At 34.3% G+C, this 23,625-nt stretch overlaps 1 protein-coding gene and 1 pseudogene across 2 annotated transcripts in view; both read left to right on the top strand.

The window, feature by feature from the left end:
* The window catches only part of LOC107621764 (fasciclin-like arabinogalactan protein 11 pseudogene), a 94,629-nt pseudogene that overhangs the window by 11,234 nt on the left and 59,770 nt on the right, over positions 1–23,625 (top strand). The window lies entirely within an intron of this gene.
* On the top strand, positions 10,641–13,691 carry LOC107623122 (U-box domain-containing protein 17). Its single transcript, XM_016325280.3, has one exon. It carries the CDS (start codon positions 11,364–11,366, stop codon positions 13,506–13,508), a length of 2,145 nt encoding a protein of 714 aa, XP_016180766.1. The 5' UTR covers positions 10,641–11,363; the 3' UTR covers positions 13,509–13,691.

Below are 23,625 nucleotides of genomic sequence, written 5' to 3'. Positions count from 1 at the left end.
TTTCTGAACTTGAGGTGAAGTTATTTGAGGTTGAAAAATATTTAAAAGAGGTGAAGGAGAGCTATGCCAATGATGTAGAAGATTTAAAGAAGAAAGAAGCTGACTTATCTTCTTTGAGCACCCGTATGATTGAGGTTACTGCCCAGATGAAGGAGTTGGAGAAGAATAAGCAAGGAGAGATTCTGGATTCCTTCCTTGAAGGTTTTGAGAGGGCTGTTCTTCAGGCGAGGTTTCTGGCTCCCAAGGTTGATTTATTGGCAATGGATCCGGGCAAAATAGTACAGGATGGTGTCATGGTTGAGGATGATGGTGCTGCGGAGCAAGGAGATGAGAATGTGTAATTTGTTTCTTGTTTGTAGACTTGTTTTGCTCCTAAGTTGAGCTTTTGACTTGTCAATGTGTAGACATTTTTAGTTGGCTTTTGTAGCTTATATGTTGCTACTTTTCTGGTAGAGGAAAAACTTGGTTATTTCTGTTTGGATATTATGATAATATAATGTTATTGATGTATGATAAGTTGGTTTTTATCTGGTTGAGACCAGATTTTTGTGGTTAAAATTTGTTGTAATGGTGAATTGCCTTTAAAAAAGGTGAGTAGGCCGATTTTGGGATGCCGATTCATAGGCATGATAATAACTGTTATGGTCATTTGGCATTGATTGTGAATTGAGATACCATAATGTTGTGAATCTGACTACGATCGGGTATTTGATTGAGTTGGCAAAATTAAGCATTATTGGGTTCTGAGATGGGTTGCTCATGCTTTCTTGAATGGTCGGATTCTGAGATAAGTCGGATACGTGTTTGGTTGAATGGTCAGATTCCGAGTTAGATCGGAATGTTGTCTGATTTAATTATTGGATTCTGAGTAAGATTGGATTGTTGTCTGATGATAGGATTCTGATTTGAATGATTTTATCTGGATTCCAATTAAGATCGATTGTTTGAATTTTGACAAATTGAAAAGTATAAAATGCAAATAATATTGACTGGATAAGGGATTTTATTAATGTAAGACCTTTGAATTTAAAAGCCCAGGTAGGCTAGCCTCGTTAAAACCTCTCCAAGCAAAACCCTTGTGGGAAAAATCTTGGTAGTAGGAAAAAGAGTACTGGCCTGTCCCTGGTATTAACTGTAATATAACTTTAAGGAAGATACATTCCAAGTGTTAGGGAGATCTTTACCCTCTAGTGTTTGTAGTCGATAAGCTCCATTGCCGATTACTTCTGTGACGCGGTAAGGGCCCTCCCAATTAGCTGCTAGTTTGCCATGTGCTGGTGGTTTCCTAGCTTGTTCTATTTTTCGGAGCACAAGGTCGTGGACTTGGAAAGACCTTGGTTGAAGTCGTTGGTTATATCTTTGGGCAATGTGTTGTTGCATGGCTAAATATTTGATTGCTGTGGACGATCTGAGTTCTTCAATGAGATCAAGTTCGGTTTGCCGGGCTATGTCTTGTGTAGTTTGGTCGGCCAACTCTGTGCGTAGTGAAGATTGGGAGATCTCCACAGGTATCATTGCGTCTGAGCCGTAGACCAAGTGGAAAGGTGTCTCCTTTGTGGTTGAGTGAATTGTTGTATTGTACCCCCATAGGATTTCTGGGATAAGCTCGGCCCAGAGGCCTTTTGCATCATCCAGTTTCTTTCTTAGAGCATGTAATATTACTTTATTTGCGGCTTCAGCTAACCCATTTGTTTGTGGGTGCTCTACTGATGAGAAGTGGTGTCTGATTTTCAAGTTCTGCAAGAAAGATGTAAATTCTGATCGGCAAACTGGCGACCATCATCTGTGATAATGTGCCGAGGAATGCCGAATCGACAAATAATATATTTCCAAACAAAGGAAAGCATTTGTTGTGATGTAATCTTGGCTAGAGGCTGTGTTTGTATCCATTTGGAAAAATAATCAATTGCTACCACGAGGAATTTTACCTGACCTGCTGCTGTTAGAAAGGGTCCGAGGATATCTATGCCCCATTGGTTGAACGGCCAACTAACCTCGGAACAGTGTAGGAGTTCGGCTGGGAGATGTGTAATTGGACTGTGTTTTTGGCAATTGTTACAGCTTTTGACTTTTGCCTGACAATCTTGTCGTATTGTCGGCCAATATAATCCAGCTCTGAGGATTTTCGAATACAGACTTCGGGCTCCGAGGTGTGTACCACAGATCCCTTCATGTGCCTCAGCAAGTGCAAGCTCGGCTTCTATTCTGCAAAGACATTTTAGTAATGGACAGGAGAATCCCCGTCTATATAGGCAATTATTATATATTGTAAAAAAGGAGGCTTGTCGGCGGAAATGCCGAGCATTTTCGGCGTCGCCTGGCAAGACCCCTGTCTGGAGATACTGTATGTATGGGGATCTCCAATCTACTTCCTGTGTTACACTTAAGACATGTGTTAGTTCAATGCTCGGCTTAAGTAGTGTTGATTGGTAAAGTGAGGATCCATTTGGTTGAGTGCTGGCGAGTTTAGACAGAATGTCAGCTCGGTCATTACTCTCCCTTGGTATGTGCTGTATTTTGTATTTGGAGAATTTTGAAAGGAAATTGTGTACGACACCCAGGTATTTAGAGAGCAAAGGGTCCTTTACTTGGTATAGATTGTTTACCTGTTGGACGACAAGTAAGGAGTCGCAATATACCTTAAGTTCGGTGATGTTAAGGTCGGCCGCGAGTCTAAGGCCGGCAATTAATGCTTCATACTCACTTTGATTGTTGCTTGCTTTAAATGAGAAGTTGAGAGAATGTTCGATGACATTACCGTGGCCATCATCAAGTATAATACCTCCGCCACACCCGTGTGGGTTGGAAGATCCGTCGACGTATAAAGACCATTCGATGTAATCTTCAGTTATATTTGGTACTGAGAACTCGGCGATAAAGTCGGCCAGAAACTGTGATTTGATGGATGCTCGGCCTTCGTATTTGATATCAAATTCTGACAGTTCTACCGACCATTTTACTAGTCAGCCAGCCAGTTCAGGCTTCTGCAGCACTTGTCGCAAAGGTTGATCTGTTCTAACATGGATTTCATGGCTCTGAAAGTATGGTCGGAGTCTTCTGGCTGAAAAGACAAGCGCGAGTGCCAGCTTCTCAATGCTCGGATAACGAAGCTCGGCGTTCTGTAAGGTCTTGCTTGTGAAATAGATTGGGAACTGTTTCTTCTCCCTTTCTGCAACAAGAGCAGAGCTTATAGCCCAGTTAGTGACAGACATATATAAGAATAATGGCTCCCCTTGTAGGGGTGTGTGTAAAATTGGTGGTTTTGAAAGAGTTTCTTTTAAAGTTGTAAATACTTGTTCACATTCATCAGTCCATTGGAAAGCCTTTTTTGTTTTTAAAGATTGGAAAAAACATGAAGATTTAGAAGCTAGGCAAGGTAAGAATCTAGAAAGTGCAGCAAGTCTCCCTGTTAACCGCTGGACTTCTTTGATGGTTTGTGGGCTTGTCATGTCTAAAATAGCTCGGCATTTTTCAGGATTTGCCTCGATACCTCGGCTAGTAAGCATGAAGCCAAGGAATTTACCACTTTGAACCCCAAATGCGCACTTTTCGGGATTTAACCGCATATTGTATTTTCTTAGCTGTCCGAAGATTTCTGTGAGGTCCTCAAGGTGATTATTGCCGATCTTTGTCTTGGCGACCATATCGTCCACGTAGACTTCGATGTTCCTGCCGAGTTGTTTGGCGAAAAATTTGTCCATCAGACGCTGATATGTCGCACCTGCATTCTTAAGGCCAAATGGCATGACTTTATAACAATAGTTTCCATATTCAGTAATAAAGGCTGTCTTATTTTGGTCAGATGGGTGCATTTGGATCTGGTTATAACCAGAATAGGCATCCATGAAGCTGAGTTTTTCAAATCCAGAGGCATTATCAACTAAACAATCAATAGAGGGTAAAGGGTATGAATCTTTGGGGCATGCTTTGTTGAGATCGGTGAAATCAACACACATGCGCCATTTATCGTTATGTTTTTTAACCATGACGACGTTTGCCAACCATGTTGTGAATCTGATTTCTCGGATGAAGCCCGCGTTGATGAGCTTCTTGGTTTCTTCTAGGGAAGCTTGCTTTCGATCGTGCCCGAGATTTATCTTTTTCTGTGCCACAGGTCGGATAGATGGATCTAGTGCTAACTTGTGTGATATGATGGATGGATCGATGCCTGGCATATCAGCTGGGGTCCACGCGAATAGGTCGGCATTTTGTTGTAAGAATGCTCGGAATGAAGATTTTTCGTCTGAAGATAATGTTGAGCCGACATATGTGAACTTATCCGTTTTTTTTCTATGAAGTAGATTTTATCTAGGTCTTCTGTTGGAGTCGGCCTTTCCAGTGTTCCTGCTCTAGGATCAAGGTCGGCCAGCATGTCTTGGTTGTTCGTGTTGCCGATATTGTGGACCTGGGCATTTGTGTTACGGTGAGGTTTTTTGAGACTATTGTTGTAGCATTCCCTGGCTTCTCGGGCATCACTATGAATGGTTGCAATTGTGTTGTCCTGCAAAGGGAACTTAACACAAAGATGAATTGTAGATACTATAGCGCCGAACTTATTTAAGAAAGGTCGGCCAAGTATAATATTATAGGGACTGAAGCAATCAACGACTAAGTATTGAATGTCTGAAGTTTTTGACGAAGGGAACTTACCGAGTGTGGTTTGTAACCACACTGAGCCCATAACCAGGACTCGCTCACCTGAGAATCCTACCAAATCACCAGTGGAAGGTCGGATGATGTTATCGCTCAGTTTCATTTTTTGGAAAGTCGGGTAAAAGAGAACGTCGGCGCTGCTGCCTGGGTCGAGCAACACCTTTTTAATTAGGAGATCTCCGAGCTGTAGGGACATTATGATGGGATCATCCAGATTTGCTACGCTGTTGTCATGATCGGCTGTATGGAATGTTATTTGTGGAGATGTAGGCGGCGGCTGTTGTTGACTTTGATCGGTGTTGATGGAAAGGATAGCTCGGTAAGATCTTTTCCTTGTCGAACTTGTGGCTCCTCCACCTGCAAAACCTCCGGAAATACAGTTAATTGTACGTGTTGGTAGTTCAGGATGGTTATTGTTCGGTCGGTCTCTATTTCGGTTATGTTGTGTAGCCGAGCTTTGGTCTCCTGAAGGAGGTGCTCGCCGCTGCATGTGGTCGCTGATGAATTTGTCCAGATGACCTTGCCGAGCTAATCGCTCCAACAAGTCTTTGGCGATGACGCAGTCATCGGTATTGTGTCCATGCTTCTGGTGGAAAGAGCAGTACTTTGATCGATCAGTGCCTTTTGAATCTAGGTAATTGCCAGCTTTTCGTGGTGGCTTGATTAACTTTGAATTCAAGATCTCCTTGATGATGTCATCGTGCTTGGTGTTGAATTTGGTGTAGGTCTCATATCGTGGGATCGGTTTGAAATTCTTCTTGCTGTCCCGTGGCTTGTCGTCATCTTTTATAGTGAGGCTTTTCTATTTTCCGAGCTTGTCGAAGCTCTTCGATGTCAATTTTTCCTTTAGCTTTTTCACGGAATTCGGCCATAATTTTTGGTTTGGCCACAGCAATAGTTTCCTGGAACTTTCCTGGTCTTAATCCACTTTTTATGGCGTGTAGTTCTACCTCGGGGTGGAGGTCAGGTATGCTTATGGCTATCTTTGTGAAGCGCGTCATGTAGTCCTTAAGGCTTTCGTGCTGGCCTTGTTTGACTGTGTTCAGGTAATCGGAGTCGTGAAGGTAGATGGTAGATCCAGCAAAGTGCTCCTCAAAGGGTTTTGATATGTCTCGGAATCGAGAAATGGAACCTGCAGGCAAAAAATAAAACCAATCAAGTGCAGGACCGTCTAAATAAGATGGAAAACAACGATATAAAACTTTATCAGATGCACCGTTTACTATCATTATGGAGGTAAACTTTTTGATGTATTTCTTCGGATCACCTAACCCATCATAGGGAGTTAGGGTGGTCGGCAAGGTGAACCTTCGGGGCAGCACGAAGTTCATCACCTCCGCCGTGAATGGTCCAGGGGAGCTTTCCTGATCGTCATTGTCGATGTTTTTCTGAGTGTCCTCATTATGTTCGGGCTGCTCCCCCTCCTGTCGAGCAGTGTCTGAGACATGTGTTGGCCCTGACTGCTGCTCGGCTTCTTCTGTCCGTTCTCGTCGGTCATTGTTTTCGGTTCGAGTGTTATTCAAGTTGGCGATTTGATTTGCCATTCTTTGGTTCTCCTCAGCCACGACTTGCCGCAACTCGGTCACCATCCGGAGCAATTCGGATGGCGAATGTGGAGGTTGTTCAGTCATGACTTCAAAACGGGAACTTCGAGGCCGATAATATAGAGAGAGAAGTTTATATTTTCGGTCCCACGGTGGGCGCCAATTGTTCTTGTATGGATACCTGGGGGGAGAGCTCAGTCTCTGGGAGTCGACGCCGAGCTATTACTTTCGGTGCCGACCTTCAGGCCTTATGGTAATCCGAGCTCCACTCCAAGAGGATGTCCAATCGCGTAGAGCTTTGAGCAAGAAACAGGGGGGAGTGTACCTGCAAAGGCACTCCGAAGCTTAAGTTAGTATTGAGAATTCAATATATCCTTAAAATGGAAGATCATACCTTTTTATAGGTGATAGTGTATAAATCGGTTATGTTCCTGTTTTATTGTCTGTATTAAAGAGCAATAATAAGGGTAAATGTCAGGTTGGACGTTTCACATTTGTGAAGCAGTCCGTTGAGCTGATCTGTAACGTCACTTTTCAATAAATGATATTGATTGTCGATTAGTGGCTGCAATGCCGATTTAATAACTGTAATGCTGAACTGTAACACTGATTTTTTGAGGAATGATGTGAATAATGCCGAATTATGAATAGTAAAGCCGATTTATGATATTGAATTTATTATGGGCAGACCAAAAATTAAAATTAAAAAAGAAAGAAAGAAAGAAAGAAAGAGGTGAATTGGCACTGGCATGTATGTATGTATATATTCCCAGAAATTACAGCAAAGCTAAGTCTGAAGTCTGCAGTCTCCACACACCCATTCATATTAAATGGCGTGGTGGCCCCATTACCTTTCTAAGTCAACTCTTCCCTTCTTGGACTCTTCTATGTATCTTCTATCCAAACTTTTACGTACCAATGTAATGTAAATTTAGGACTTTTGAGTTATTTCGGTCAAGTTAAAAATATAATTATCATATTAAAATTAATGGAATTAGAAAAAAAATCAATATAGTTAGTTTATTAGTGAAATTCCTAAAAGTAAGAGTTATAGAGAATTTACGGAAATACGAAGAAAAACAAAAATATCAAAATTTTTTAAATAAACAGAAATTACATTTTTCTAATAACAAATGTTTGGGACGATATATAGTTTAAAATTTATATGTAGCTATAATTTATTTTTTCTTTTATTTATATTTATTAGTTATTATTAAAAAAATACATATTATTAAATATAGTAAATATATAATTATAAATATTATACACATAAAATTATATATATTAAATTAAATAAGATAATTTTACATTATTATTATTTCTCTTTCTAATTTACCACTCATATCATCATACGTATATCATTAATGACTGACATGCAACGTTGCTTATTACTATAAATATAAAAAATGTTTGAAATGCAATAAAATTCAGTCTAAAATAACTAAAATTTTTTATTTTGTATTAATTAATTATTATTTAAATAAAAAAATAATTTTAAATATAATAAATATATAATTATAAATATTATTTATATAAAATTATAAATATTAAATTAAATAAAATAATTTTATTTATTATCTTTTTAACATTACTATAAATATAAATAGTTATATGTTGAAATTGTTTAAAATTATCCGTTTTGATTTCGGAACCCAGTTATTTTTAGTTTATTACCATATGCAGGTCTAAATAAGAAATCTAGAGTTTTTGGATCAAAACAAATATATAATAAAAAAATATAAAGATAAATATTAAATTGATATTCGAATAATTTTGGTGTTGATAAAATAATATTTAATTTTTGTTATTAATAAAATAGTCTCTAAATAATTTTAAAATTTAACAAGTATGCTCTTAAATTTGTCGGAGCACATCTCTAACAAAAATACTGCTGAGTTGACTATCGTATTTTACTAAAATAACAGCATTTCTAAACTAATTACTTAAGTATAATTAATAATTAAATTAAAATAATAATAGGTAAAAATTTCCTAAATCAAACTAACTTTATCCTAATTTTTTCAAATTTTTCCTTTCTGACCCATACTCTCTCTTTCCCAACGTACTCTCTGTCTCTCATTCTCTAGAACTTTAAAAAATTGTTCCAAATTTAAAAAATTTCTTAAAAAATCATCCCAAAATGAATACTTCTTTCGATAGTAATGGCACGTTTTTTTTGGCTTCTTGCAAATTTTTTGAGAAAATAACAAATAGGTCCCTAACTTTTTGCTCTGCGGACATTTTCGTCCCTAACCATTGAAAAATACTTTTAAGTCCCTGACCTTCACAAAACTTGGACGGATCAGTCCCTCCGTCCAAATGCCTCCGTCAGGGACTAATCTGTCCAAATGCCTCCGTCAGGGACTGATCTGTCCAAATTTTGTGAAGGTCAGGGACTTAGAAGTATTTTTCAATGGTCATGGACGAAAATGTCCGCGGAGCAAAAAGTCAGGGACCTATTTGTCATTTTCTCATTTTTTTGTGTTGGTAGATATAAATTTTTCGTTGTTGAAATAGAGGCAGCAACAACGATCTCTTCAATAACCTCAACGATTTTTGCACCATCATCATCAATGGATAGAACAATCACTACCTTTTCTTCAACTTCAACCATTGCGATTTCTTTCACTTTTTCCCCCTCCTCGACCTCCTATTCTATTTTTGTGGCAGGTTCAGATTCGGTTTCAAAAGTTTTTTCCTTCTCTTTCTTTTCACTTTTTTTCTCAGCAGTTACAACTTCTTCATCAGACTTGTGTTGCTGCTTGGGGTTGGTTAGAGAGGAGAAGTGGTGGTTATTAAGAACTTTCTCAACAAGATTCTTGAGTTATTGTATATGAATCTCTCTGCTTTCTTTTTAAAATGAGTTTTATTGTTATTAATCTTCTTTAATTGTAAATTAATTTGTAATTGACAATTTTTAACAAATTGAATTTTGAAATTATGGATTTTTTTTTCAATCTATAAATTTGGGACAATTAGAGTTCAAAAAAATTTTCAATCTGTAATTCACTAGATTAGGATTCAAGAAAAATTTTTAGGTTTGAGACAATTTTTCAGGATTCACAGAGTGAGAGAGTTAGTTGGGGATTGAAAATTTGAAAAAATTAGGGTAATCTTAGTGTTATTTGGAGAATTGTCACCTATTGTTGTTTTAATTTAATTATTAATAACACCTGAGTAATTAGCTTAGAGATGTTGTCATCTCAGTAAAATACGGTATCCAGCTTAGTAATATTTTTGTCGAAGATGTGCTCCGACGAGTTCAAGGACACGTTTATCAAATTTTAAAATCATTCAGGGGCCATTTTGTTAATAATAAAAATCAGGTACCATTTTTGTCAGCGTCAGAATCTTTTGGATACCGAATTGATATTTACATCAAAAGCGTAAATAAAACGGTGGTCAATCTATCCTTATTATCTTACCTTGTGGAGAAAATAATAAAGGAAGTAAACTATTAAAATAATATTCGAAAGTTTATATTGCTGATAAATTTTTTTACAAAAAATGTTAAGAGAAAAAGATAAATAGGTTCCTAATTTTTTAATTTGAAGATACATAAATTCTTAATCAATCAAAAATATAAAAACATCATTTACCTTCTAAAATACAACATATATAAGTCCTTCCATCTAAAATATAAGAACAAATAGGTTCTCTAGAGGGACTTAGATGTCTTGCTTTTTAAAAAGTGAATGACATTTTTGTATTTTTAATTCCTCGATGACTTATTTGTCTTCAAGATAGAAAGTCAAAAATCAATTTGTCCTTTTCTCAAATGTTATTGATAAATATGGCTCCAAAAAATTTAAAAAAGAGACCAAAAAAACTAAATATTAAATATATATTCTAAAAATAAATTTTAAAGATTAGATTTTGATGTATATTTTTGTAATTATTATTAAAAAAAATTTTATCTTTAAAATTTGATAATTTTATATCATATAAATTTTTTAAAAATTTTTTTAATGTGAATGATCATATTTTTTAAAAAAATCTAAAAATCAAATTTTATTTTAATTTTTTTATACTTGTTAAATATCTATTCAAATATTATTAAAAAACCTGAATAAAATAGTAAATTATTTGTTAAATATAAATTTTTTTTATTACATATAAAATATATAATATTTATTAATTATTTTTATCTTATTTTTAAATTATTAAAAATTATTTTATTAATAATATATTTTAAACATCTTTTTGTGAACCACTATTCTTTTGGATTGGAGCTGTAGTTAACCCAAAGAAAGCAAGCATGTTACACACATATCTAGGAGTTTGCAAACACTGTGGACTTTAAGGCAAGTCTGAAGTCATAGCCCAAGAAAAGCAAGTAACATGGCATCATCAAAGGGTACCACACACCATGTTTCACTTACAAAGTCAAAACCAAAACAACACACATACATTTCCCAATCCATCCTTCGCCTTTGTACTGTTTTTAGGTCATGTGTGATGTGTCTGACAAAAGTAACACTCTGCCTAAGTCTATCCTACGAGCCCATAATTGTAATTTCATACAAAAGCTAACCTATCTTTAATCTTCTTTGTTCCTTTTAAATCTATTGCAGCTAAGATGAGGTGATAAAGAAAAGGAGCGAAACATAACGAAAGGACCAGAATCTGCATATAATCAAAAATCAATCCGTCAAACATAGGAAAGTCATTTTCACGAAGGCTGCAACCTGCAAGCTATAGAGAGAGAGAAAAAAAAAAAGAAAAAGAAAAAATAAAAATTAGAAATCGAAGTGAGAAGACAAAATAAAAAGTCTTTGGAAATTCAGTCCCTTTTGTTTTTCCCCTATTTTTATCTTTCTCATATACGCGGATTCGGCTGAATTTTTTTATTCTTGATATCTCTTGGGAGTTCCGACTTGTTCATCATTCTTCTTCTTAACCCTTTCAACATTCAAACTCTCACCAAACAACAACTGTTTCATAATCCCTTCTTCTTTATGCCCTTTGGCAACCTAGAAAATTATTTATTTTCCCGGAAAATCCCACAGATCTGAAAGGTTCGCCAAGTTCTTTCATTTTCCTGTGCGAATTGCTCGTCTCCTCCAATTACCATCTGGGTCTCGAACAAAGTTTCACACCAGTGAGAGATTCTAGCTGTTTGGCTTCGTGTTTTCGAATTTTAAAATCCCTAGTTCGTCGGTTTCTATGGCTTCAGGGGCTATATTCTCGTCGCTGCGGCGGAGAAGGTCACCGTCGTTGGAAGCATTTCTGGCCCCCGTTGACTTGACAGACGTTGCACTCGTCCAAACGCTCGCTCACGTGGCCACCGAGCTCGTCACGTGCTTCTCCGATCGACCCTTCTTCTTCCAGCGCAAGAATTCCAGGTCCCTGATCCGAAAAGTCGAAGTCTTTCAGCTGCTCCTGGAGTACCTTAGCGATTCTTCAGGCGCGTGTCTTCCACCTACCGCCGTGCTCTGCCTCAAGGAGCTGTACCTGCTTCTCTATCGGTCCAAAATTCTTCTTGATTACTGTGCTCAATCGTGTAAGTTGTGGCTTTTGCTTCAGAACCATTCGATTTCTGGCCATTTCCATGATTTGAACCAGGAAATTTCAACCCTTTTGGATGTTTTCCCAATTGGGGATATTGGGTTGAGTAAGGATGTTAGGGAACAAGTTGAGCTCTTGCAGAAGCAATCAAGGAAGGCTAGGTTGTTTATAGACAAGAATGATGATGCGCTTAGGATAAGATTTTTCGCTTTTTTTGATGAATTTGAGAGTGGGAAGATTCCTGATTCTGCTGAATTGAGGGATTTCTATGTTGATAAGCTTAGGATTTTGGATGCTAGGAGTTGTAGAAGTGAAATTGAGGGTTTGGAAGAGCAGATTGTTAATCATGAAGGGGACATTGAGCCTACAATTTCTGTGCTCAATGGTTTTGTGGCGATGACGCGGTATTGCAGGTTCTTGATCTTTGGGTTTGAGGAGGATGAACTTGCTTTGGATAATGGGGGTCAGAAAAAGATCAAGAAGAGATTGATTACTCAGGAAATCGCCGAAACATTTATGACTGTTCCAAAGGACTTTTGCTGCCCAATATCATTGGATTTGATGCAAGACCCGGTGATAATTTCCACAGGGCAAACATATGATAGGAGTTCCATTTCCAGGTGGGTGGATGAAGGCCACACGACTTGTCCAAAAACAGGGCAAATGCTTGCCCACAATCGCCTTGTTCCGAACCGTGCGCTGAGGAATTTGATAGTGCAGTGGTGCTCTGCACATGGAATTCCGCTCGAACAGCCAGAAGTTATGGATCCAATGGCTGAAACTTTTGCATCAGCTTGTCCATCCAGAACTTCCCTTGAAGCCAACAGAGCCACAGCAACACTTCTCATCCAGCAGCTCGCTAATGGGTCGCAAGCCGGGAAGACTGTTGCTGCTAGGGAGATAAGAATGCTAGCCAAAACTGGTAAAGACAACCGCGCTTTCATTGCAGAAGCAGGGGCAATTCCTCATCTTCGAAATTTACTGTCATCTCCTAATGCTGTCGCTCAGGAGAATTGTGTAACTGCATTGCTCAACCTATCCATTTTCGACAAGAACAAAAGCCGGATCATGGATGAGGAAGGGTGTCTTGGATCGATTGTCAATGTCTTGAGATTCGGCCACACAACAGAAGCAAGGGAAAATGCTGCCGCGACATTGTTCAGCTTATCTGCAGTTCATGACTATAAGAAGAGGATTGCAGATAAGACGGGAGCTGTCGAAGCTTTGGCAGGATTGTTGCAAGAGGGGACTTCAAGAGGAAAGAAGGATGCTGTAACGGCTTTGTTCAATCTTTCCACTCACACCGAGAATTGTGTTAGAATGATAGAGGCAGGCGCAGTAACGGCTCTAGTTGGAGCTTTGGGGAATGAAGGAGTCGCGGAGGAAGCAGCAGGTGCCTTGGCCTTGATCGTCCGGCAGCCGGTTGGAGCCAAAGCAGTGGTGAAGGAAGAGGCAGCAGTTGCCGGATTGATTGGCATGATGCGTTGTGGAACACCAAGAGGTAAAGAGAATGCAGTTGCAGCATTGTTGGAGTTGTGCCGGAGTGGCGGTGCAGCTGCAACTGAAAGGGTGGTTAAGGCACCATCTTTGGCCGGATTACTTCAGACCTTGCTTTTTACCGGAACAAAGCGAGCCAGACGAAAGGCAGCTTCACTTGCAAGAGTGTTTCAGAGATGTGAAGCTTTACATTATGGTGGATTAGGTGTAGGGTATGCATTTGCCAGCAATTCTGCAGCAACTAGGGATACAAGCTTTGCTGGTGATGTTTCAGTGCCAATGTCCATTTCTGTCCCAGTTTTATAGTGGTCATACTCTCCAGTGTTGTTACATTCCCCATTTTTGTTGTAAAAGTCTTTACAGATTCTTTCATTGAAATTTATAAATGATAAGAAATTATAGCAATACCATATGTATTTATGAGGTCCACTGAGTGTTGTTGTAATGAGTTATATGAAGAAAGAAAAAGATATAGACCATTTCTCTGCATGGGGTTTCTCTTCTTTTTTGCTACTATCCACAATGAATCTATGGTTATAGGTCTAACAAAGAAAATGATATTAGTATTAAATACAATACACTAGCTTTGTAATTTAATATAGTGTAAAACTAAGCATCATGTGTCTAATGAATTTGAAGCATGCACGATTCTTGTTAGCACACTCCACTAGTTCTGTTCCAAGAAGAATCTAGACCACGCGGCTGAATGTTCCATTCTTCTTTCTCAGTCCATGGTGACTTCAACATAGCACCTTTTATTATTTTTTTCCTTCCAACAAGTTAGAACCAAATTTTGATCACAAAAAGATAAAGCTGATTTCTCCCAAAAATTATTCTTATTCTTTTATATGTTTTCTTTATTGGAAACAATCTTATTTAAATCATGCATACATGCTTATTTGATAATATTGTTCCTTTAAAATTTTAGTGCATCTACATATTCGAAATCTAAATTGAAAATGTCTAGTTGAATTCGAGCATCTTCTTATCAACACATTCGTTGGTAGAAAATTCTTCATTTTAACGAGTTAGATGAAAAAGGAACATAAAAGTAATTTGACACCCGTGAGTGGTGCAAGATGGTCCTAAATCCTAATTCAAGATTCATCACCAATTGTACATTCACATAATGGCACAGTCGACCGAACCAATTTTGTTCCAACTAGATTCTGGTGCATGTCAGCTCAAGTTTCTACCATATACTTTCTAACGAAATAAAGAGTATTAATTACTCCGGAGAATAAATAATACTTAGAGTGAACTACTAACCCGGCCCCTGTCTATTTTCAAGAATGATAACGCGACTCCTCAAAATAAAATCGATCCACTTCGGTCCCTGTCCCCAAATTCCGTCACACAACGCGGTCCCTGTGCGTTACTCTCCGGCGAGACTTGACGAAAAACGCTGAGCTGTCCTGTTTGAAGTGTGACCTGTCACATGAGCTAGATGACGTGTCTATTCAGTGGATAGGTGAACAATCTCAAATGGACAGGGGCTAAATTGTCCAACTCCTTCACCCTATAAACGACGTCGTTCGCGCGGGAATTAACGTTTTAGTTGCTTCTGAAACGTTATGTTTCCATAAAACACCATCCTCCAGCCTTCACATTTACAAGAAAACCCAACAGAAAGCATGACCAGTGGTAAAGAACCAGTAAAAAATCCATTACTACAAGACTTGTAAAAATGACCCAAAAGATCCAAGCTGGCAACCATTGATAAAGAAGGAGAGAAGAGCTGCTAAGAGAAAGGAGTTGCATATTGTACCCTTTGACCCAAACCAGAACAGAGGCCAGGTAATTAGGGTTCGAATTGGATCACTTTATAAATTGTCAGGGGTTTAAGAGTCACATCTAAAAATTGTGAAGGGTTTATGTGTCTCAATTTAGACTTGGGTTTAGACCTCCGAGGCAGACTTGATGTCTGTTGTGTTGCTGTTGACATAGATGATATCAAATTGAACTCTTTTTGTTATTATTTTGATGTTGGTGTTTATAAATTTAGGAAAAACTTTGCTTTGTTTGAGCGTGTATGTATGCATGTTTAAGTTAGTTTGAAACTCTACTAGACTGAATTGGAAGATGTTTTAGGTTTAAGGCTACATGTTGGCCTTCTTTTTGTTGTTAAAAGGCTATATGTTGTCCCTTTCTTATGCTGAACAAGGACATAATTTGTTATTTTGTGTACATGTTTTATATAAAGTATCTTTTTGGTTTCTTTATCTAATATTTTTTGTTGATTAATTTGTGTAACTACATGCTGCTAGAATGCATCAAATTAATAACAGACGATTTTCATTGAATCAAATCACTATCTCATTTGAAGCAACATACATACTTCTGAAGTTAGTAACACAAATTAAAAATTAAACAACATATACTTTTTGAAACAACATACACTTTAAACATAATATCACATAAGGTTTCCTGCTAGCCAAATGCCTTAAACAAAATTGGATATCATAATTCCAAATACAAAAGCAATAACCATAACTTTAACATTAACACAACTAGTACCACTATTGGTATTACAATTTTTGGCTTCCAACTCTAACCCAGTCACTCTACCCTTTAGTTCCCTAAGTTTTTCAGCATCAACAACAGCATCATTAGGTATCTGACTTTGATCTAGCTTCCAACCCTCCATAAAAGGAGAATTTTCTGGGTAACTCTTTAAATAATGCAACATAATCATCCAATCATGCAAAAAATTTGCAATGCGGTGTTGAACTCTGTAGAGTATACCCACAGTAAAGAAGATGTCATAGGGAGTTAGAATAAAAAAAACTTAAATTAAAATTCAGCTTACCTTGAAGTGTGGACATCCATAAAATAACCTGTTAGGGTTTTGCTCTGTTGAGGAGAGAAACAGTATTGCATGCGCCCCACACAACGGCATCGTGGAGCAATGAACTTCTTCTTTTTCGGTGCACCAACACTTCCTGCAGATACGCTAAGAGCAATTCTACCTTCCTCTTTAAGAACTTCTCTTCCACTCCCATCAATGGAACTCGACGCTGGTTCCTTACTGCTACTCATGCTTCCTGCTGAGTTTTCTTGTAAATGTGAAGGCTGGAGGATGAGGTTTGATGGAAACACAATGTTTCAGAAGCAATTGAAATGTTAATTTCTGCGCGAACGACGTCGTTTATAGGGTGAAGGAGTTGGACAATTTAGCCCCTGTCCATTTGAGATTGTCCACCTAGCCACTGAATGGACACGTCATCCAACCCATGTGACAGGTCACACTTCAAACGGGACAGCTCGGTGTTTTCCGTCAAGTCTCGCCAGAGAATAATGCACAGGGACCGCGTTGTGTGACGAAATTTGGGGACAGGGACCGAAGTGGATCGATTTTATTTTGAGGGATCGCGTTGTCATTCTTGAAAATGGACAGGGGCCGAATTGGTAGTTCACTCTAATACTTAGCAGTAATTGTAAATCCCTTATTATATAAATTTGAAATGCCTTTTTAGACATTCAGAAGTGTATGGATTCTATTTTAGTCAAGAACTACTAAGAATTTTCACGATCAAATTAGTCTAAAGTTCAAAAGACATAAGAATTAAGATTAGAAAAGATATTGACAAAAATTTTGTCCCTAATCTTTTCTTTGCTAATAATGTCACATCAGCAATTCTAATGACTTAGTAAAAAATGAAAATCAACCAATCACTATTTAGTAAAATATTTTAAAAAAATTAAAACAAAAAACTCTCTTATTATTATTCAGTTGAAACATCAAATACTAATTAAATGCAATAAACATACATTAAAAGTGTCATAATAATAATAATTATAAAAAATTTCAGTTACAAATATTCAAATTCTACAGCTTATACATGTTAAGACTCATACTACTCTTCGTTTCTTAATCTCTCGTACTAGTTGTCAAAAATTTCTTAAATTTAATATAACATTTTTATATATTTTTCATTCTCATTGATTTATTTTTTAATTATTTACAAACAAAAAAACCGCAAAAAAAGACAAGGGGATAACAGTAGCTGCTTGTTTAGACTTAGATATTTCTAGTGTATATAAATGGTTAGATTTTTTAGGTATTCCTAAGGTACTCTGGTGTATATAAATAGTTAAATAGAGTATGTTTATTAGAGTTAGAGTATCTAATATTTTTGTATATATATAGAATGAGTTTAAGTCATTTTTTTTTTGCTAATAATGTCACATCAACAATTCTAATATATATAACAAATATATTATCAAAAAATTAAGAACAGAACATTTTATTTACTGTGCCTAAGAATGGGAAGATGGAAAATGGGATAAAAAGGAGCTTTACCTCAAGTATCCTCCAAACTTGTAAACGGGTTTGTCAGGGATAACCGTAGCTGTGCCTAGGAATGGGAAGATGGAAAATGGGATAAAAAGGAGCTTTACCTCAAGTATCCTCCAAACTTGTAAATGGGTTTGTTAGGGATAACCGTAGCTGCTTGCTTAGACTTAGATATTTCTAGTGTATATAAATGGTTAGATTTTTTAGGTACTTCTAAGGTACTCTGGTGTATATAAATGGTTAGATAGAGTATGTTTATTAGAGTTAGGGTGTCTAATGTTCTTGTATATATATGGAATGAGTTTAAGTCATCTTCTCTTTTTACTAATGATACCACATCAGTAATTCTAATGATTTAGTGAAAAATAAAAATCAACCAATCACTATTTAGTAAAATATTTTAAAAAAATTAAAACAAAAAACTTTCATTTATTATTATTCAATTGAAACATCAAGTATTAAATGCAATAAACAAACATTAAAAGTGTCATAATAATAATAATTATAAAAAATTTCAGTTATAAATATTCAAATTCTACAACTTATACATATTAAGACTTTTACTACTTTTCATTTTTTAATCTCTCATACTGATTGTCAAAAATTTCTTAAATTTAATATAACATTTTTATATATTTTTCATTCTCATTCATTTATTTTTTTAATTATTTACAAAAAAAAAAACCGCAAAAAAAGACAAAGTATAGCCATTAATGCAAATCAAAAAATAAAAAAAAATGAAAATATAATTTTGTATAACTCTAATATAAATAACCTATGTCTTTTTTAAAAATAAATAAATTCAAAATTTATTTATAATATGTTCTCTAAAATATTTTTAATATAATATTTATTAAAATATATTATATAGTATAAATAATCTATCTCTCTGCGCATTGCGCGTCTCACCCTAATATTTATAATTTTTAGTAGCTAAAAATTCAAAAAAAATCTTTTTTTTTGGGTCAGAAAAATCTCTATTATTTTTTTTTGGACGTGAATCTCTATTATTTTAAAAAATATGATCTCGATTTAGACGTGGGCCTTTACCGATCACAATCCTCAGAATGTTTTTTTGTATGATCCAAAGAATGCATGGAGAAATATGTCACCATTATTGCCTTAATTAATTGCTTCTACCAACTATCCCATAATGAGAAGTGATTGGAGCCACACTTGACTAGTATTTTCAAAGTTGCTGTCATTGGCATTCCTTAACCACTCTTGAGGGTATCAACTACACACACACATATGCATGTTTCATTGCCTAGGAAAATTGCAGCTTATGAAATAGTGCGTTTTTAAATAACGGTCTATCTAGATAAATAGTATATTAAAAAATTATCATATTTTATTAATTTTTTAAAGTATTAATTTATTTAAAATGCCTTCACCATTCATTAGTTTATTTAAGTTTGAAGACAAAAATGGATGGGAGAGAAAGTGGAGGCATAAAGCGCACATATATGGAAAACAATTGGATATTTTTGGTGAGAGCATGGTGGTGGTTGAGCTTATCTCATGTGATATGATACCGTTAAATTAAAGAATAGAGGAGGAGAAAGGAAGATTTTTAATGATGACAATAACACTATTGACTATCAAATATCAATAAATATTATAGTTTTAACTTGAACAAGTAATATAATGCAATTAATTCATTAATAAAACTGATCCTGAAAACTCTACTACTCCTTAGCATCGCCCCTTGATACACGTGAAGGATTTTGATCCCTCCTGCTTTAACTTCAACTTGTCTTTTAAGACTTTTCAAGTCATAAACATACTCACATATGTGTTCACTTTCTAAATTGCTTTTTCATTACCAAGTATAATAAAAAAAGAAAAGAAAAAAGGATCTTGCATTCTTGCTCAACATCAGCGGTTGAAAAAGAATATATTGATACATAGTGCCATGATTTTTTTTTTTTTAAATTTTTGTACAATATCTTAGATGCTATATATGTGTGTGTGTTGAATTCAACTAGTTGATTAATTAATTTACCTAGTGATCTTGGCAAATTAAATTAGTCAATAATAATAGTCTGACGATGACTCCAATATAATTAACCAAGCAACAATGCTAGGAACCAAGAGGGTACCAACAAAAAACCAGCCAAATGCTTTTGTGTGAATTTAAAATCTCTAAGTGGATGGTGTTTATACTAAGCATTAGGATGTTTCTTCTACTAAGTATCAGAATGTTTCTTTTTCATACTAAATGGATGTTCTTTTATATATTTTATAAAAAATTTTTATATACTAAGAATCAGGATTGTTGAAAGTTCCGTGATCCCGACCCCTATTTCTCCAACGTATCATTCAAAATTTTAATTTAGGGATGAGAAACAATTAATATAAAATATTATAAATTAAAAATAAATAAAATTAATTAAATATAATTATAAATTAGTTAAATTGTTTATTTTTAAACTGATCCTCTTGGTTCCATATACTTTTCTTTAAGCAGGTATGGTCATTCTTTATATCTAAATAAAAGTTATATTGATTTTTACCTAACAATATATATAGATGTCAAATTGAATATATGGTTCTCTCGTTTCTTATTTGTGGTTCAACAAAACTTGCTGTCATCTTCTATACTGCGGACTTTAGGGATCAAATTAAAAGTGCATGAAGCAAAATTATTCAAAAGTAAATTGAGACAAGTTAGCGGCATATTAATTGATTAATTGAATATTTGAGTGAACCGTAATGACACTCGTTTTCCACTTTAATTACATTTATTTTACACTGTTCGGTTGGGCCTACATTACTGTGGGTTTCAAAATAGAGTAATAAATGGGCCTTAAAGATACTACTGTTACCCTCACGACCACCTAAAACATCATGTTACCTGATGTCCAAAAAAAAAAAAACCATAATGTTACCTTGACATACTAATGTTGTTATGTTCATGATTAGGAGACCGATGAAGAGTCTTCTATGTACACAAGGTCTGATTTAGTGGTGAAATTCTTGCATTGTAATAGGTATATTTTGATTCAAGATTTGGCTGAAGTAAATAGTGAATGAAAATTCATAATGTTGTGTATATGAGTGTGTAATGTATATGAATATTGTGATATTATAATACTTAGAGTTGGGAGTTGTCCAATTTAATGTAACCATAAAATAAAAATCTTATATAAATTTTTTAGGAATTAATTAGAACTAACTTATAAAAGAAAGCGGTTGGAAAATCGAAAAAAATGTTAACCACTTTTGAATCACTTATTTATAATAGAAATTATTGGTCAAGTTAATTGTTATTGGAAGTAATCTTTTTAAGTTTAGGGGGCCTTTATCTACAATAATTTAGTTTTTGGAGCGGATAACAAAGCTTGTCCTAGAATTATTGTGAAGCCATTCTAAACCAATGTAAATAATCTTTATAAGTGAGTTTGAATTTTCATATGAATAGTAGTTTATCCCATCAATCTCTCACTCAGAATTTTAAAGGATTGTACCGCAAAATGGGTTGCGGAAGTAGAATATTAATGTGTGCTTAGTTGATTTATGTTATCTGACAAAGACAGAGAAATTAACTAATTAATGTCGGCAAGAAAAATGGTTTAAGCTTTTCTTCCTTTACATTTCCATACTCATTATTTAGTCAATGAAAATTCGATTGCAGTCAACTTCACATGAAGTTGATAACTCAGAATTCGTTAAATAAAAATTTAGTAAAATTATTTAAATCATTTAACAGCTCTTACCTATTAACTTTACATAAATTTTCACCTATTTAGTTGTTTGCATATATATAATATGTATAACAACTTCCTTCTATTCAATTTTTTACCAACCAAACGTAATAAGGATAGGGAGTGTCTAGTTAGTTTTAGTCTTTTTGATGTAAAATTTCCACACAAAAAAAAGTAACTAGATATACAAAAGAATGGGAAATAAATTAAAAGTTTTGTGGACTAAGTGTTTATTTAGGAAAAAATGCAAACCTAAGCCTCCTCTTATTATTATTATTTTTTGTTCTTTGATAATTTTGTATCTCTTCTCTACAATAGCTACATCTACTTCTACTATATATATACTAAAAGTATGAAAAAAGTTAGTGTTATTTTTTTATGAGAAAATTCCACTCCCCTCCTTTACGAGATGCTAAAATGACACTCATTTTCCCTCCATTTTATAAATGTACATTCTCCTCCCTTCTAACTTTAAAAAACTTCCTCTTTAATCCATTTTAAACTTTTTTGTTAACTAATGTCAACTTTATCCATTTTTTAAGAAAAAATAAATTATTTTTTTTTAAAAAAATACTCATTAGCAAAAATTTTATTTTTTATCATTAAATTTTGCTTACCAAAATATCCTTTAATAAATTATTCTTTTATTGATTAAATTGTATTTTTTGAAAAAATTAATAATTATATTTTTTTAAATATCTTTCAATAATTTTTTAATTATTAAATTATAATTTTATAAAAAATTTTCGTTAACAATTTTTTTTTATATTTTACTATTAATTTTTTGATATCTATATATATTATTTTAACATTAAATAAAAAATTTTAGTAAAATTATTTTTTAATATCAATATATATTAATTGTTATATATATTAACAGTGATAAGATTTTTTACTTAATGTTAAAATAATATATATTGATATCAAAAAATTAATAGTAAAATATAAAAATAATTGTTAACAAAAATTTTGGTAAAATTACAATTTAATAATTAAAAATTATTGAAGGATAAGTATCTTAGAAAAAAATAATTTAATTATTAATTTTTTAAAAAGTATTTTAATAAAAATACAATTTAATCAATAAAAAAATAATTTATTAAAAGGTATTTTGGTAAGCAAAATTTAATGATAAAAAATAAAATTTTTGTTAATGGGTATTTTTTCAAAAAATAATTTATTTTTCTTAAAAAATGGATAAAGTTAATATTAGTTAACACAAAAAATTTAAAATAGATTAAAGAGGAGGTTTTTTAAAGTTAGAAGGGAGAGAAATGTACATTTATAAAATAGAGGGGAAGGGAGTGTCATTTTAGCATCTCGCAGGAGAGGGGAGTAAAATTTTCTCTTTTTTTATTATATATAATTCATAAAATATATTTTAAAATGTCTAAAACTAAAACTCATGATTTTTTAATTTAAGTATAAAATATTTATCATCTTAATTAACAATATATTTGCTATTATTACATACATTTAGTTAAAAAACTAGATTAATATAATAGACTCGTTAGTACATATTAATATACTAATAATATAATAAACTCCGTAAAAACATTCATAATCTTGCAGGCCAGCCTCCATACTTACAATTCATCTCAACTTCTAAAGGTCATTGCTAATAATTAAATTCATGTTACAGTAATTATTTAGACGGGCTTAGCTTTCATATATTGTCATGGTTGTTGCACTAAATTTAGCTATATATTAAAGACAACCCCTTAATTATATGATTGAGTACTGCTTGCATGAACCCTGGCCTATAAACAAAGCTCGTATTATGTCAAGTGGATGTCATTAATTATATCTATTTCTTTATTTTCTCCATCTCATCAATGGTGTATTAATTTGCCAATTATAACTAGTTAGAAAAATTTTTAAGTATATCAGTACACTAATTGTTGATCTTAATCATATATATTATAGAAAATATTTTAAGTGCATCGAGGAGCACCGGTGTTCTAGTTATTTTAACCGTTATATTATATATATTTTTTATAATTAAGATCAACGATTAAAAATTACTGAAACATCGGTATATCGGATTATCGGTACACTTAAAAATTTTCCAACTAGTTAACTACCACTATAGTGTATCACTGTATGACCTTATATGGAGGTGTCAAATTGTCAATTAACACTTCTTTAGTAAGTCGTTTGGAAAAATTGAAATGAGTGAGAGGTACACTACTATTATTAGTATATTTGACAAAGATTTTGGTTACTGTATGTGCTACATAGCGTTGCTCTCTTAATTTTTTAAAAGTACAATAATCCAAACTAGAAAGCAGCAAAAGTGGGTAAGTGATCACAGGAAGTGGAGGGTTCTCTCCCTTTTTTTTTTTAAATAATGCTTGCAAAATAGCAATATATATTACACCTAGCTCATCGCGACAGACTAATTATTGGCGTGTCAAAC

The sequence above is a fragment of the Arachis ipaensis genome, chromosome B10 (genome assembly GCF_059453495.1).
Source record: "Arachis ipaensis isolate K30076 ecotype BB chromosome B10, ASM5945349v1, whole genome shotgun sequence".
In the NCBI taxonomy this organism is placed as follows: domain Eukaryota; kingdom Viridiplantae; phylum Streptophyta; class Magnoliopsida; order Fabales; family Fabaceae; genus Arachis; species Arachis ipaensis.
Note: the sequence above shows the minus strand (reverse complement) of the source record. Positions and strands in the feature narration are given on the sequence as shown.

Coding starts and splice junctions, on each gene's coding strand:
- LOC107623122 (XM_016325280.3), top strand. CDS start 11,364: ATGGCTTCAGGGGCTATATTCTCGTCGCTGCGGCGGAGAAGGTCACCG.